The 18,028-nt window shown below is 44.9% G+C and overlaps 1 protein-coding gene across 2 annotated transcripts in view; it reads left to right on the top strand.

Moving 5' to 3' along the window:
- The first annotated feature begins 1,888 nt into the window (after window positions 1-1,888).
- GSN (gelsolin) overlaps window positions 1,889-18,028 on the top strand; it is a 60,777-nt gene continuing 44,637 nt past the window's right edge. The window contains exon 1 of one of the 2 annotated variants that reach the window (XM_081847579.1): window positions 1,889-2,047. Coding sequence is in view for 1 of the 2 variants with exons in the window: in XM_081847578.1 (XP_081703704.1) it covers window positions 12,701-12,730 (30 nt within the window). In the remaining variant the exon portion in view is untranslated. Of the gene's footprint in view, window positions 2,048-12,691; window positions 12,731-18,028 lie in introns of those variants that run through there. The other variant, XM_081847578.1, reaches the window with a different exon arrangement.

The raw sequence follows: 18,028 nt of genomic DNA, 5'->3' as shown, positions 1-18,028 counted from the left end.
AGCAGCAGCAGGAGGCCCCATTAGCTAAAGTGGTGCTCCAGGTTAAGAACAGTTTCAGGTTAAGAATGGACCTCCGGAACGAATTAAGTACTTAACCTGAGTTACCACTGTAATGAGAATGTGTCCGCAGTTCATGCCCCAGAACTCAAATCATGTGGTTCAGTATCCAGAATATTCCAAATGATTTAAAAACAACAACAACACACATTCGCTGCCAACATAGTGGGTCGTACATCACACTTAAATTAAACTATGGTTTAAAGGTATATGCTCAGCATTCTAGGAATTATGAAAGTGGCAGATTTATTTTCAACCCGCTTCCAATTATGGCCTACTCCTATACATAAGCATACCAAACTATTTTAGACATTTCTTTTATCACATGTAAGGGTTGCCAACTATTTTGTCTAGCGCAGCGCCTCTCCCTTCAACAGCCAGAGCTTTTCCTGGGGAACCTGCAGTGGGAGACCTTACACAAGCTGGATTTCTGCCCTCTGCTGCTAGCCACTCTGTCCCATGTCCTGCAATCTGAAAAAACATAGTGCAGCAAGATAGTGAACTGTGCCAACACCACATTCAATTTGTCTCAAAAGCTGTCTGCAAGAGATTCCTCACCCCAAGAAAACAGATGTTTGCATAACTATTCTGAGAGAAGTGTATCAGTCAGATCCTGGGTCAAAATTGTAATAAATACATAAATAATAAATAAACATTTCTTGCCTTTAATAAGGTAGCACATTTCACTCAGAAGTACTGTACATCCAGCTGACCTGGTGGTACTTATTCTCTCTAGTAAGTGGGCACAGGCAGTTCCATTCTTACTTGGAAGGCTCAATTTACGCAGTTGAGGACACACCAGATGCTGAGTGCCATGCGTCATGTACCTCCCATTTGTACATGTATGATGCTGGTTTGGCTACATAAGGAACCACCTCTGGAGAACTGAGTTTGCTGTTAGTATAAAGGATGCCAAATGGAACCTCCACAGTCAGAGGCTGTCTACCTTTGTACTGGACACTTGGACAAAAGAAAAAAGGAGGAACAGAGAAAGCTGCCCTACTGAATCATACCAGTGATCCCATCATGCTCAGTATTGTCTACAGGTGAGTGGCAGCTGCTTTTCTTGGGGTTTCAGGGATGGCTAGTTTCCAGCCCAAGGCCAGGGATTGAACCTGGGACCTTCTGCATGCAAAGCACATGCTCTGCCCCTCTAGGCCACCCGAGGACCAGAATCATTGAAACTGAGTAGGAGGGGATCCAAGGGGTTATCAAAGCTAGTCTGAAGGAGCGTCTCCACCTCCATCGTTCTGCCCAGACACTGAGGTCCAGTGCCAAGGGCCTTCTGGCCGTTCCCTCCCTGTGAGAAGCCAAGTTACAGGGAACCAGGCACAGGGCCGTCTCAGTGGTGGCACCCATCCAGTGGAACGCCCTCCCACCAGATGTCAAAGAGAAAAATAACTACCAAACTTTTAGAAGACATATGTTTAGGGAAGCTTTTAATGTTTCATAGGTTATTGTATTTTAGTGTTTTGTTGGAAGCTGCCCAGAGTGGCTGGGGAAACCTAGCCAGATGGGCGGGGTATAAATAATAAATTATTATTACTATTACTATTACTATTACTATTAATATTTTTATTGAGTTCCGGAGCGGGCGGGGAAAGGGAGACGCTTTGCTGGACTAGACGGCTCCGACTCTTAGGGCTCTCTCGTCGCCACGTCTCCCCCGCCCACATGCCCCTTCCGAAAGATCAGCTACCGGACGCTCAGGACCAGCTCTCTGCAACACCAAAATGCTCCACCCCTAAGCGCTTCTGAGTGGCCTGTGGGTCTTCAATGCGCTGGGCGGGGCGCACAGAGGCAGAGGAGGCGGAAGATGCCCTGCCCCTCCCAGCCCAGCCCAGCGCTCCTTTCCTCCCTCCCTCCCTCCCTCTTTTCTTCTTCTCTTCTTCCTCTCAGCTGAGCTCATTTCGGACCGGCCCACTCGTATCTTACTTCGGTGGGTTGGAATCAGCTTGAGCTCCTTTTTGCTTTTCCATTGCAACCCCAGGTAAGACCCCTGAGCAGGCCTCTTGGAAGGGAGAAAGAGAGGGAGGGGGCGGAGACGAGCGCAACAGATCCGGGTTTGGGGTCCCCCTCCTCCTCCTTTCCCCTCCTCCGGGCGATCTGACGTGTCGGTCCCTCCCCTCCGGGTCTGAGAGAAGCTCTTGATGGGGTGGGAATTATGTGGGTTGGGGGCGCGATCTTGCTACTTTGGGGGGCTTGGGTTCAGGTGCGAGCTGGATCTGCAACTTGGAAGAAATCATCAAGGCTTTGACCAAAGAGCCCCTTAAAAGCGAACAGATTTATTGCGGTATAGAAGTTTTTGCGGACTCCCACGATCCGTGAGAACCAGAAGTTTAGGGAGTCGGCGTGTACTAGGCAGGGAAAAGGCAGAGTGGAGGGCGGGGTGTGTGCGCGCTATACGCTTGGGGGGGGGGTGATACGTGGATTGGGATGGTCGTTGTTTGCAGGATTTCCAGTTTAGCACTCTCTTGATATGGGTCACCTGCAGCTGGGTCACCTGCTCCTTCATCACACGCAGCTCCTTAGCTTATCTGCAACACTTGTTGAGGCTTCTGTGAAAGAATCTGGGACTGTCAAAAGGGCGCTGGAAGGCTAGGAGGAGCGGCCAATCAAATCGCTCCCTCTGAGGTTTGAGCCCGTAGGATACAAGTTGCTCTTTGATGTAGTGTAGAGATCCTTGGTCTTCCGTGGGGACTCAGAATTGCACCGAAACATTTTCTTTTCTTTCTTTCTTTTAATCTCTTTCTTTCTTTCTTTCTTTCTTTCTCCTCCTTTCTGTTTCTTTTTATCTCCCTCACACAAGACTTCGCCACAAGAAGGAAGGAAGTAAAGTTATTCTTCCTTTCTCCTCATACGAGAACCAAGGGCTGTCCAGTGAAGCACTGGGGACCTTTAAGTTTAGAGAACAGGCAATATGATAGACGTTTATAAAATGATGCGTGGTGTGAAGTATGGAGACACAGAAAAGTCTTCCTCTAGCTCTCAAAGCACTCTCAGCAATGAAGCTGAGTTCAGGACAGATGAAAGGAAGTCCCTCTTCACAAAGCACATAGTTAAACTATGGAACTCACTCCCACCGGAAAAAGTGATGGCTACCAACATGGATAGCTTTAAAAGAGGATTAGACCAGTGGCTCCCAAATTGTTCCCTCGTCACTTAAAAATCACTGAGGGTCTTGGTGGACCACTTAATGAATTTTCTGCCCATTATAGCAGTTGCAGTGTGTTGGGCTAGATGCCAAATTTTCTTCTTCTTCTTTTATTTCCTTCACACTGCTATTTTGCTGCATTTTATGGAATTCCAATTGTAAGACAATAAAATAAAATGCAAGAAACAGAAGAAGCAGTAAAAATTGCATGTAAAGTGGTACCTCGGGTTAAGTACTTAATTCGTTCCGGAGGTCCGTTCTTAAACTGAAACTGTTCTTAACCAGAAGCACCACTTTAGCTAATGGGGCCTCCTGCTGCCGTTGGGCCGCTGGAGCACAATTTCTGTTCTCATCCTGAAGCAAAGTTCTTAACCTGAAGCGCTATTTCTGGGTTAGCGGAATCTGTAACATGAAGCATATGTAACCTGAAGCATATGTAACCTGAGGTACCACTGTAAAAGTTGGTGTGAATATGTAATGTGGTGTGTGTTCCATCTCCTGTCTTCAACCTGCAAAACCAGAATCATGTTGGGAAGCTCCTGAGCAAACCTTGCAGACAAGAGTTTGGGAACCCTTAGAATAGATAGATGCATGGAGGATAAGGCTATTGATGGCTACTAGCCACAATGGCTATGTTCAGCCTCCACGGTTGGGACGCAGTCAGCTTCTACATGCCAGTTTCTAGGAACTGCAAGTGGGGAGAGTGCTATTGCATTCAGGTCCTGCTAGAGGGCTTCCCAGAAACATCTGGTTGGCCACTGTGAGAACAGGATGGTGGACTATATGGACCACTAGCCTTATCCAGCAGGGCTCTTATGTTCCACCTCCAATGTTAGAGGCAGTATACTTCTGATTACCAGTTGCAGGGAACCACAGGAGGGGTGAGTGCTGTTGGACTCAGGTTGCCACTGTGAGAACAGGGTGATGGACTAGATGAGACACTGTCCAGGTGCAGCAGGTCTTTCTTGTGTTCTGTCTTGTGTTCTTTCCTACCCTTCCTACTACTATCCTTCTTTTTAAGAAAAGAAAGAGGGAGCAGGGAGGGAGAAGAAACTGGATGTCCAGATTCAAAGATAGATGTCCTCTGTCCAAGTTCCTTAATTTTTATTTACTCACCTTGAAAATAATCTGGTGGAAAGGCAGGTAACCCCCCCCCCATTCAACAAGAAAATAAATACTTGTGTAGAAGAATACATTCTGATGCAGCTGTCACATTTAAATAAGGCTTAGATGAGTCATTTATTATTATGCCCAGGACAGGTTACAACAATTAAAGCACAATTTTAAAAACAGTTTAAAACATCTTACAATCACAGAAATCATAGAATCATAGAATCATAGAGTTGGAAGAGACCACAAGGGCCATCGAGTCCAACCCCCTGCCAAGCAGGAAATAAGGCAGGTCCTGAAAATATGCAGCTTGGGTGTCAAAAGCCAGAGTAAAGAGCTTAGTTTTAGTCAATGAATTGACTGTATGAATTTGCATAGCCCAAAAAAAGCACTCATTCTTTTTGAAAAAGAGGAAAAACTTCTTTTCCAAAAACTTGTTCTTTGAAAAACAAAATCGCACTTTCCTTATTTTTAGAAGGTGCAATGCACAAGTTTTGCTTGGGGATGAAAAAGTGTCTTAGGTCTGAAAAGACCGGAGAACTAGATGTATGGGCATTTGTGGGATCATCATGCTCTTAACAGCTTAGTTTGTACTGAATTGTATTATTATTATTATTATTATTATTATTATTATTATTATTATTAATCTTCCTATGCTGTTGTGTTTTTGATACTACAGGGGTTGTCATGTTTGTTAGTGTCTTGATGTTTTTATTGTGAGCCACTTTGAGCTCATCATTGTTGTTTGGAAAAGCAGGGTACAGATATTGCATTAAACAAATCATGCAAATTGGGTACAACAACACTGTGTTGTGCTGTTCTGACATTACCCATGCACTCTAGTCACAGCCTTGCCCTATGTAATATAGATATAATAATGGAAAATTCTGTCTGCATTGACATGCTGGCAGGGTCATTTGATAAATTGGGGAGGTATAACATTTTTTTGTATGAAAGAACACCTGAGTTTGAAATATCATGAACTCCGGTTATTGTTTTGCGACTCCTTTGTTTTCGAACGATACCCCCCCATTACAGTTGTACCCACCCCACCCCTCAAAAAAAAAATCCTGGATACTTGAACTGTTTTGTACAGGGCAGTGATCACTTTTCCAGCACAGGAGACGAGCATAAAAGCCTCAAAAGCAAACCAAGAAGTTCCTTCTCTAGAGTGTAGAAGACAATGGGTGTTTCACCCTAGCTAGCCAGATCCGCTTTCTTAAATGTCGCTCATTGTTCCAACTTAATTCACCAGCTGAAAACACTGTTGAGATAGTAGCTGCAGTGGAGGTTGGCCCATTCAGGCAAACGGGGGCAGTGCTCTATCAACCTTGGTCCGCTCTCAGCTGCCCCCCCCCACTCACCTGCCCTCCTTCCTGATAAGAACCAGTCCAGGGAGTGGCATTGGCTGTCAGATTCCTCTTCCACCACCACCACCACTTCCTCCCCATTTGCAAAGCTCAATGGGAAAGAGGATGAGGACAAAGCTAAGATGAGTTGACTCTGCCTGTCATTGGCTTTGGCACTGCCTAATGTTTGGGCTTCCAGCCTTCTGGCCCACCAGTCACAATGGGCACCAGCCATCACTGAGTAACTGGCTAATTTTGTGCAAAAGAAATAAGGAGAGCATCACCTGCGTGTTTTGCCTCATATCTCAGGTTTTACTGCTAAGTACATTAGAAATAGAAAAGCCAGCTAGCTAGGAATTTAGGGATTCTGGCACATACATGGGGATTGGGGGAGCAATTGCCCCCCTTGCCCACTCCAACAGACACCCATGAGTATAATCTTCCTTGCCTCCTTCCACTCCCTTTCCCATTCTGGGCAATCTCATGGGGGGGGGGAGGGGTGACATGCCAGTGATGGGAAAGACCAGAGGAAAAAGTGGACAGAGCAATGGATGCAAATTTTGCCTTTTTACAAGTATTATTAGTTTTATGCATGTTCATGCACCCCTCTCTTGTCTTCCATCCAGACAAGCAAGGGGCATTTGCAGAGTTCCAAGGACACTTTCAAAAGCACCCAAGCAGAATGTGAAGCTGGGCCAGTGGGGGGGGGTGACTGAGGAGGGCATGTGGCCTGGGGAGAGACCCAAGGGCTCTAGGTTCCCAGTCACTTCCCTAAAAGTGGATCTCTGAATCCCTAAAGATCAATAATAACTCTGCTATATTCACTATTAGAAAGGGGGGCTTTGAATACAAAGCAGCAAATTTGGGGGAACCTCTAAATTAAGAACTCACAGAAAGCTTTTTTAAAAATGTGAGCTGAAAGCTGAGACACAGTCTGGGGTGCCACACCTTTCTGGAAGGGAAGGTTTTGTGAATTAACAACTTCCTAAAGTTAATTCAATGCTGATAATTTGTGCAAAAATGTGTGTTTTATGGCTGCCACGAGGCTAAATAGCAACTGGATACCTCTCTTTTTTAAGTAAACCTGCATCCTCTCCTGCTGCTGCTGCTGCTGTGCATTTAAGGACAGCATGAAATCCAGTGAAAGACATAGAAATAACCAGTCTGATCAAGCTGGTGGCCATACGCGCATGGAAGTTTTCTTCTATACATCCGTCTCTGGATGCCCAAATGTGTGTGATCACGGTGGTTCCTCTTCCTGATCTAGCTGCCAGGCTGCACACAACAAATAACTCTGTAAAAAGCAGTCATAGTCAGTGGAAAGTAGTGCATTGGAGTGAATGGGGCAGTGCCCCACCAACCTCAGTCTATCGTTAGCCAACCCCCACTTACTTGCCTTCTTACTTACATCCAGTGCAGAGAGTGGCCTGGCTGCCAGCTTCCTCCACCTTAGCTCAGTGTTGCCCCTTGTAGAACTCTTTAGGGAGGGAGGTGAATGCTCTGCTTGCCATTGGCTCTGGCTCTGCCTACCATTGGCCTCTCTGCTGTCTGCCCAATGGGCACCAGACACCACTGGTAATAACGCCAATCAGGAGTGTTTGGGAGGGGGCTCGAGCTAATTCTCCCATTCCCCACTCAACCAAAGGCCAGCACAATTGCTGCTTTATCTGAAGGAGCTCCCTACATGTAGCCCTCACTACTACATGAACACACTGATGGAAATGGGCCAACCATGCTTTATTCAGGTTCGGATTGTAGAAAAGCAGGGAGCCAGCAGCTGGTGGCCATGGCAGCTGCAGTATCGCCCGCCTCTTATTCTGTACAGTTGTCCCAGCCCAAAATGCAACAGGAGTTTTGCGTATGAAATCCATTTGCAAGTCCAATCCTGAGGTCTGTTGCACAAGTGAATCCTGATGGTGCCTGGACTGCAGTAGCACTGCATCCGCACCAACAGACTCCCCTTCTGCATGCACACAGACAAAACACGAAAATAAACTCTTAAAAAAGCAACAAGGAACGCCATGGCCCATGGCTCAAATAGATACAGAAAACTAACAATATGGGATGCGGGTGGCGCTGTGGGTTAAACCACAGAGCCTAGGGCTTGCTGATCAGAAGGTCGGTGGTTTGAATCCCCGTGACGGGGTGAGCTCCCATTGCTTGGTCCCTGCTCCTGCCAACCTAGCAGTTCGAAAGCACAAAGTGCAAGTAGATAAATAGGTACCGCTCTGGCGGGAAGGTAAATGGCATTTCTGTGTGCTGCTCTGCCAGAAGCAACTTAGTCCTGCTGGCCACATGACCCGGAAGCTGTACGCCGGCTCCCTCGGCCAATAAAGCGAGATGAGCGCCGCAACCCCAGGGTCGGTCACGACTGAACCTAATGGTCAGGGGTCCCTTTACCTTTACTAACTATAAATTAGAAGCCACTGTAGAAATCACCAGTGTTCCCACGGGCACAGTGGGAATCCCCACTGCCTCTTTCATGTGAAGTACAGTACTTTCCTTTTTCTCCCTCCAAAGGTACATGGAGCGGCAGGAGGAAGTTGGAAGAATGACTCTCTTTCCCACTTCCTCTTTCCACTCTATGTGGTTTTGAAGGCATTGTTATGTCTGCTGGATCCAACTTTTATGCATGTCCCATGCAAAAACAAAGCATGTGCACACACACGTTTTCTCTTGTCTGTCTGTCACCAGGGCTGGGGTGCAAGGCAGGAGAGAAAGAAGTGACTGGTGGAGGGGATGGAGTGCTCACAGCATTTGCTCAAAAATCAAATTGCGCCCATAGCCTAAATAGATTGGTGGCCCTTGAGTGACATCTGTTGCTGCAGATGCTCAGAAGCTTCACATACAGGAATGTGATTCTAGTCCATGGGTAGGCAAACTAAGGCCCGGGTGCTGGATCCAACCCAATTGCCTTCTAAATCCGGCCCCCGGACGGTCCGGGAACCAGTGTGTTTTTACATGAGTAGAATGTGTCCTTTTATTTAAAATGCATCTCTGGGTTATTTGTGGGGCATAGGAATTTGTTATTTATTTTCCTCAAAAAATATAGTCTGGCCCCCCCACAAGGTCTGAGGGACAGTGGACCAGCTCCCTGCTGAAAAGGTTTGCTGACCCCTGTCTAGTCCTTGTGATCACATACATTTGAGTGTTTGGGCTTAAACTGCTTTGTGAATTTAGTGAAGAGAAACATGTTCCATAGGATGTGTAGACGTACGTGTGTGTGTGTAATTACACCAGGTATCCAGTTTCTCTCATTACACCAATGACTTTTCATTTGGGGGAGGGGATTGGATTGAGACCCAAAAGATCATACAGTCCCTTTTATTCAAATATATGAAAACATCATCAATAGGAACTCATTCAGTCTTCTCTTAAATGTTTGCAGGGCTAGTTCCCCTGGCAGCCCTGCAAAATTTCAGGAGACTTTTCTTTCTAGCTGCTACAGGAGCTATGAGTCCTATTCAGCCAAATCCTCAAGAAGAGGAAGGAGAGAGAGAGAGAGAACATGAGTCATTGCTGCTTGTAATTTGCGCACCCACCCACCTCAAGGCTTATTATAGAAGGGGGTTCCTGATCACTGGCAGGCTGAAATCACCAGCCACTGTTAATGGGAGAGACAGGAAAACACAAGCCTACAGAAATCAAAACTTCCCTCTTAGAAAAGAACATGAAATTAGACAGTTGTTAAAATCCAGTAGTTTAGGAGTGTGCTATCATCGCAGGCGGAGGATTTTGCTACATGGAACGTCAAGGTTTAGCATAGTTGGGCATCTGCCAAGGGCTCACTCAACAGCCTGGGAGCCTGCAGACAAGAACCCCCTGGACTTCCTACAATGAAGAGGCAGATTCTTCCCCAAGTTCCCTCCAATATCTGGAGCTGATATGCTAAATCATAGTTAAAACTGAGAGTTCTGCCCTCCTCTGAGCCTGAAGAGAAGGTGGAAGCTGACTGCCAGTACCACTCCCTAAACTGGTTGCAAGTAAGAAGGGCAGTGTGGGGCCAGACAGTTGGTGGGGCAGTGTCCCGTTTGCCCCAGTGGACCAACCTCTACTGAGTGACAGCCAGTCTCACCCCTTTTAACAGCTGGATTCTGAACACAACTGCACCATATCTCAAGGGCTGTGGGCACAGACATAGGGAGGAAATGATGTTCTGTGGGAGGTAGGACCCAAAAGCCCTTTGGCGGTGTTTACGCTGGGAGTAATTGCAATGTGCAGATGCTAGAGTCATCGCCATAGGGATGGGATGAGGTGCAATTATTCCAGACGGGGTGGGGGTGGGGAGAGAGAAACAGGCACACCCGATCAAACAATAAGCCTGGTAGCTGTTCCATTATTCCAAGCTCTGAGATGCATCAGACTGCATGCTTGGTTACAGGAAGGGGATGAAATATTTCTTCATATGAGGGGAGGGGGAAAAAATATCAGAGTTACTTTGAGAATATTTTGTGGTTTACAAGATTAAAGAGTGAGGTTGCTGTCAGGCTGGCTGTTCCATTCCGCTCATATTTTTGGGCAGCCTATAATATGACCTGCTTTCCTTTCATCCAAAAGTGCTTAAGCTAGAGTGTTCATCTTTGAAAAACCCAGGGCTACAGCCTCTCATTGTGTCAGGGCACATTTCTGGGTTGCCAAGGTAATAGCAGTGCTATTTTTCTAAAAAATATATATGTTTGGGGTGCTCTCATTTCAACTCAAGAAAATCACAATTTTATAGCTCAAATTGGGAAAAATAAATACAGTAAATAGACAGAAGTACAAAGATTCACAAAATGTTTAGGGGTATGCGTTCCCCCAGGAAAACTGCGAGAAGTGAAGTTACAGGGAAGCAGGCAGAGGGCCTTCTCAGTAGTGGCGCCCACCCTGTGGAACGCCCTCCCATCAGATGTCAAAGAAATAAACAACTAGATGACATTTGGAAGACATCTGAAGGCAGCCCTGTTTAGGGAAGTTTTTAATGACTAATGTTTTAATGTATTTTTAATCTTTCATTGGAAGCTGCCCAGAGTGGCTGGGAAAACCCAGCCAGATGGGCGGGGTAGAAATTTAATAATAATAATAATAATAATAATAATAATAATAATAATAATAATAATAATACTGTAATAGGAGTAGTAGTAGTAATACTGGAGCATTGGTGGTATAAATGGATTTCAGCAGCAAGTTATGGGACATGCACCGATTGGAAAAGAAGTAGTATGTCTGCCCCAAAACGTTTGTCAAGCAGAAACAGTGGAGTGATGTTTAAGTGCCTCGATATGATCAAGTATTCAGCACATCATAAATGTACAATCAAAACGATGTCTCGAGGGACCCTTGCTCTATTAATCATATGGATTTCAGTCAAATTATTAATGATAATATGCATTCTTTGTAAGCACTTGTATTAAAAATAATAATTGGATAACCTTTTTTAGTCAATTAAGGCTGCAGTCCTTCCTAAGCATATTGAACTTGACAGGATTTACTTCTTCATAGCCATGTGCAGGATTAAGCTACAAGGATGCAGTTCTGTGCACTCCTAGTTAAATCTTATTAAAATCATGCATGTTTTTGAGTAAGCATGCCTAGCATCACTCTGTCAATGTTTCTTTCTGGAAGCAAACCCCAAAGAACACAGTAGGACCTAACTTCTGGGTAATCATGCATAGGAATGCATTGTCAAGTGAATTTATAAATCTATACAGGTGCATTGTCATATCTACTCAAAAAGATAGATTGGGTGTCAAGCAAAGTATGTTTCCAGTTTTAATCTAGGACTCTAAACACACGCACACACTACACACACACGCGCGCGCGCGCGCGCACACACACACACACACACACACACTTCCCTGCATTATCAAATGTTTTGGGGAAGCTGTTCTAGAGGAATAGAAATCTGCAGGGCTGAAGTTAAAGTTGCATAAAGAGAAGCATTTATTTTTCTTTGCTGATGGTTTTTTCCTCTCTCCTCCTCCGTTGCCTTTGCTTTGCCTCCTCTTCTTGGTGTGCCATCAGCTGACCAGAGGGCGGAACAGCTGATGGTGAGATGAATGGCAAATCCTTGTTTCCTACTGGTTTTATGACCAATTCTGGCTGTCTGCCAAAAGCTGGTAAAAATAGCCCAGAAGCACTTGAATGCCAGGAACACAAAGGGAGTTACTTGAATGTACTTTTAGATTAGGGCTATAAGCTTGGGATTTTTTTCCTTTTACCTACAAGCGCATTAATGAAAGCTGTCTTTGGGACCCAGTCTGTACGCTCACAAAATGAGGCTCTGTGCATTATAAATCACTGGGGTTGTTTCCATGCTAGTCATATTCAGAGCAGACCTGCTGAAAATAATGGGTATTACTATTAGAATTCATTGGAATTCCTATTAGATTCATTAATTTAAGTGAGTCTTCACTGAGTAGGACTTAATTGGTCTTCTGCTGGTGGGATGGAGATGGGCAAATTCAAATGGGGGGGGGAGGTAGTGGCCCTCCAGTCCTCTGTGCCTGGCCCTTGGAATACTTCCCAGGCCACACTCTGCCCCAAGTGTTTTTGCCTAGATGGAATATGTCCTTGATCTCCAATAATGCTTCTTGCTTGTCTGGATGGAGGAGAGAAAGGAGGTGTGAAAGTATGTGCAGAAACTCACCTGCTGTACAAAGGTTAAATTTACATTTGTTGCTTTGACCACTTTTGCCTGTGTCTCTACCCATCACTGGCATGTGATCCCTGGAAGGTTGCGCAGAAGCGAGTGTGGCCCTTGGGCTAAGGAAACAAAAGGTTCTCCACTGCTACACTACCAGAATTTGGCCTGATCTGAGAGAGAGAGAGAGAGAGAGAGAGAGAGAGAGAGAGAGAGAAACTATATATGCATATCAAAAATAGAAGCCCAAATGCATGCTTGGTTTAGAGATATGTGTCTCAGCTCTGAAAACATTGAAGACTACTGTTAGTAAATAATGTAGAAATCTGCAAGAGAAAAGAAATCAAATTAAAAATTAAACTTTATTTAAAATGTTTCCTAGGGAGTGTTATTTTTTTAAAAAAAGTTATGGGGATGACTTGTGTCAAAGACGCCAAGGTAGGACGCAAGACCTACTTTAAATAAGCTGCTTGGAATGTTAACTTGCTTTTTTAATTTTTTGGATGTTATGAATCAATCTTTTGCTAACCACAGACTCTCCAACTTCCACTCCCAACTGCGCCCCCTTTCTATGCAGTTGTACTTTGTCTCCCTTCCGTGATCATCTAAATTTCTCTCCCCTCTCCTCCAATTTTCAAAACCTACTTATATGCATGATTGAACACTTTGTCCTTGGGCATGCCTGGGGAGAGGGAGGGAATTTCTTATTCAAAGAAACAATGTGGTGGGGGAGGTGGGGAGATGTATCCTGGTACCATTCTGGGCCCCCGGCAAGAGATCTGTGGTGGTCCCCTCTCTTCTCTGCCCCATACATAAACACATAGAGTGACTGCTGCAGGACTGGGATAGCTGGGGCTGACCCTCTGCCCCGGCACCCTACCCCTCTGGGTTTTTGTCTTGTGCAAGGGAATTGCAACATTTTAATTTTATTTGTAAATACATGTATTTGCTCCATATCCTCCAATGTGTCCAGGCCCAAAACCAGGATGCACATCTTCCAGGCCAGGTGAGTGACATGACCTGCATGAGATCAAAGCCTCAGAAGAAGCCCTTTTCTCAGGTCGAGATCACCCAAAATAGCCGCTGTGCACAAGTGAAAAAACAGGATGCCCTGGTTTTCCTGGGACAGATGTTTCCCGGGGTTATATTACTGCTGTTCATTAAGAATATCGGAGCAGTTTCCAACAATGATTAAAGCCATATAGTAAAAACCGTATTAAAAATTACAATCTGAAACCAGATAATTATTATGGAAATATGTACTCTTAATGGCCTGCACAAATCTGACAGAATAGAAGAGTTTTTAATCAGGCATTTAAAAGTTGAAACCAAAGGTGCCTGCTCTTGGCAGAATTCTGCTCCAGTTGGAGCTTCCAAACATGTTGACTATTGGAGCCAACCCTGCTGAATAAGAACAGGGATTATCCTAACATCATCATCATCATCATCATCATCATCATCATCATCATATCCTGCCCTTCATCCAGAAGGAGCCCAGTGCAGCAAACATGTCAGTAATAATAATAATAATAATATTTAAAATAGTGTTAAAAGAGTTAACAATATTCTCTCAACTAGTGATTTCAGGGTGGTCAGGACCAGTGTCTTTCAGCCATCAAATGCCTAGGTAAACAGGAGTGTTTTAAACTTTCTTCTAAAAGTCCATAATGAGGAGGACAGATGCACCTCACCAGGGAGGGTATTCCACAAATGGAGAGCCACCACCGAGAAGACCCTGGCACAGGTAAATAAACTCCCAGTAATACTGACTAAAGACAGGAATGTGGTAAGGATAGGAAATGAGATAAGGAAGTGATGTCAGTCCTGCCTGAGCTTGTTGGAACGGGACTGGAAATTTTGACTAGAGGGAGAAACGCAGGCATGCTAAACCTGTTTGTGTGCCCCGTAAATCAAATTTCAGTTGAAATGAGTTTGCCTCAGGCTTGCAACATGGTATGCAAAAGCATGACTGCATTCTTCCTAAGCACAACTGCAACCTAATTTTGAATCATGATTACACAGACATTTAGTCTTCTGAATCGATACCAGCTTAATGTTTAAGTGAATATGCATAGGATTTCGGAGCCTTAAAAGGATGCAAGCCCTAACCAGATGCTACTGTACATCTTATTAAAAAATGATTCAGCAGCGCATAGAGAATCTGTGCATCAACTTGTATCAAGAACACACCACTCGAAGATGTGACTCAGCAATTGCGTAGCCTCTATTGGAGCCCTCCTCATGGATGAGAGAAGACAGAACCAGCTGTAAAAATGATCTCAACATAATTTATGGATTTCCCTTCCCATGGAGGTGCACTGAGCATCTTCACTGTGTAACTTCCATTGCATGCTGATGATCCATCTCTTTACCCTGGCATTTGACAACTGAGATACACGTTTTAAGAACCCATCATGTTCTTCTAATGGTAAATTGTTCTAACTGATTTTGTATTGATGTTTTATGTTTGGATAACCTGCCTTGGGACCTTATGGTGAAGGGCAAGTGAGTAACAACAACAACAACAACAACGGCTTACAACCATTGTACTGCTAGTTACCATTTAGAGACCAATATATGGCAAAGGTAAAGGTAAAGGGACCCCTGACCATTAGGTCCAGTCGTGGCCGACTCTGGGGTTGCGGCGCTCATCTCGCTTTATTGGCCGAGGGAGCCAGTGTACAGCTTCCAGGTCATGTGGCCAGCATGACTAAGCCATTTCTGGTGAACCAGAGCAGCGCACGGAAACACCGTTTACCTTCCCGCCGGAGTGGTACCTATTTATCTACTTGCACTTTGACGTGCTTTCAAACTGCTAGGTTGGCAGGAAGTATATGGCAAACGGCTGTACAATTCTTCATGGTATTTGAGCTCATGATCCCCTATGTGAAATTGGCAATTCTTGTTCCCATTTCACAGAGGGAGAGCTAGAGGCTGGATGCCAACTTGTTTCAACAGCATACAATGAATGCTGATGAACACCCAGCTGATGAACACCCAGCCCAAACCTCCTAAAGCTGGGGTTGAATGCAACACCAACACCACTACCTAGTTCTTGCCTTCCTAACTCAATTGCCCCTTATTTTAGATACATTTTTAAAGCAGAGAAGGTAGCCACAGCTAATGAAAGTAAGATTTCAGTCTTGATCTCACTTGCGCAGATGGCGTGTCCTCCACACTTAATCTCTCTCACACCCACACACAACTCAGCAGTCTCCTTTCTAGACTCCCAAGTATGTAATCAGTGCAAAAAGCTGCTTCACTCAAGGCAATAGACTTGCATGTGAGTCCCCTCTTTGGAGGTGCAAATCCCCTGGGTTGCTTTTGTAAATATGCTATGAATTGCAGATGTGCCAATTTTGCTGAGTGCATATAAGCGCTTAGGAAGTAGGAGCACAGTTTGCTCATTCATTCATATGTGCCTTAAGGGCTAAAAGCTTGATTTCTGTCTGCTGGGCATAGAAACAGAGGAAGCTGCCTTATAACGAGTCTGACCTATAGTCTTTCTAGCTCAGTACTGTCTATATAGTGACTAGCAATGGCTCTCCGGGGTTTCAGGCAGGAGATATTTCCAGTCGTACCTGGAGATGCTGGAAATCAAATGGGGGGGGGGTCTTCAGTAATGCCAGTAATGGGAGACCCATTTCCCTTGAAAGATCACTTGTTCGCATCTCCTGTGGCTGTGGAGGCTGTTCGATTTAGGCAAGTGGTCCTCTGCCCCACCAACCTTAGTTTGCCCCAAGCCAGACTCTGCCTCATACAGGATTCATTCACTGTTTTCCACATGGCAGTGATTTGCTTGTAGGGAGTTTCAGCTTCTGCCAAGTGGCCCTGATATTAATAGTCAAGATCATACAGAAGAAAGAAGGGGAGGAATTAGAGCACTCTCTTGACCATCTTTGGGCTTCAACTTGTAGTTTCCCAATTGTTGGGGATGACCGCAGTCACTTCCCCTGAGGCTCAGCTTAACTGGAAACAGAGTTATAAGCCAGGGAGGCGTGGCTTGGGTCAGTGTCGCAACCTCCCTTGGCCATCCTGAGTGCAGTCAGTGGAAGGGAAACTATTACTTCTTCTTCTTCAAAGAACCTGTCAGTTGATTCTGGAGGCAAGGAGCTTTCTTGTGGCTTAACAGCTTCCCAGTTGAAAGGGAGGGGGGGAAATAACCTAGTAGCAGCAGGTGGAAGAAGACAAATCAAAGGAAAACAATGGTTTAGCAAGTAAGGGCTAAATAGAAAATTTAGAAACAAGAGTTGCTTTTCTGGATCTATCATCCAGTTTCCAAACTTGCTAGGTTGATGCCTTTGGGTACAAGATTGATGCCCATCCCCAGGGATTTGTCCCCAGCTTCCACTTCATCAAGGTATACTGACCCTGTATGTGGAGGTTTCACCACTTTCCCACCAAGCATTATTGATAGGGTCTTAGGTCCATGGTTTGTTTGTTTTTGTTTTTAAAGTCATGACATCTCAGCTCATGGCCATCTGGCGGATTCCATAAATTAATAGTGTTGAAAAGGGGAAAAGAATGAACCTGTCATTTTTGGCTTCTCTCAGTTTCTCCTTTGTCCAGTCTTCAGCTTGGTTCTCCACGTTGCCACGTCAGTTGTGCATGTTTGTTTTTAAAGTCCTCATGAAAATTCCCCAGTATTTTAGTGTAAATTTTTCCTAATGCGTGCGCACCCCCACTCACCCACACCCCCAAGCAATTCCCCATAATATAAGGCATTTTTGTTTGTTGCTTTCCATAATATATTCATTTGGACACACACCTTCCTGTAATATTTACATTTTTCTAAACATTTGGCTGCAGGATTGCATTGCAAAATTCAGATAAGTGTGCATTCTGAAGGAAAGGTGTGTTTTGGTTCTGTAGATCAAGCTGCTGTGTTAACAGCAGGCCAGGCAGGTTTTTTCTGGTCACTGGGTACACCAAAGATCCTATTACTGTCATATAAGAACATAAGAAAAGCCAATTGGATAAACAAATGGCCCATGTAACCCACCATCCTGTTCTCACAGTGGCCAGCCGGATGCCTGTGGGAAGCCTGCAAGCGGAACCTGAGCACAAAAGCAGCCCTCTCCCCTCCTGTGGTTTCCAGCCACTGGTATTCGGAAGCATACTGGTTCCAGCCATGGAGGCACATCAAATTCCAAAATAGTCCCACCAAAATAAATATGTGTCCTCTCCTTTGAAATAAAAGAAACATTTAGTTAAACTGTGAGCCCATACACTTCTTAACTGTAGCTCAAAATAACCAGCTTCCCAGCCAGGGTGTCTGAATAATTGACTCACTCGCCATAAACCAGCCAAGCAAGTGGCTATGTTTTGCTGCAAACTGCCCTGTGTGCCGATCTCTGCAAGAATGGTGAGATATAAAAAAACTCTGAAATAAATATTTACAAGCTTCGATTAAACCAGCTTGTTTCTGCCCAGGCTGAGTATGAACTTTGACACAGCAGTGACTGGTCTTCAGGGGAGAAGGCAATTCATTTGGAGGTTACCATTGCTAGTGGGTCTTCTCCAGTGGTGCAGCCCCAAAGGGGAAGCACCGAAGTTGTTCCTTCAGAGTGTGGTGATGAGGATTAGGGCACTCCTGCAAGGCTGAATGCTTCTGGCTGGGCTTGGCTCCTAGGTGAGAGACTGGAAAAGTTGGGTAGAGTGTAGGAGTTAACTTGAGAAGTGGAATTCTGGGGAGCTGCATCTGTGCCAAGAGCATGTATAAGATAACCTTTTCAG

The sequence above is a fragment of the Podarcis erhardii genome (assembly GCF_964252035.2).
Source record: "Podarcis erhardii genome assembly, chromosome: Z".
Taxonomy (NCBI): Eukaryota; Metazoa; Chordata; class Lepidosauria; order Squamata; family Lacertidae; genus Podarcis; species Podarcis erhardii.
The sequence above is the reverse complement of the archived record's forward strand: the minus strand, read 5'-3'. Positions and strand labels throughout refer to the sequence as shown.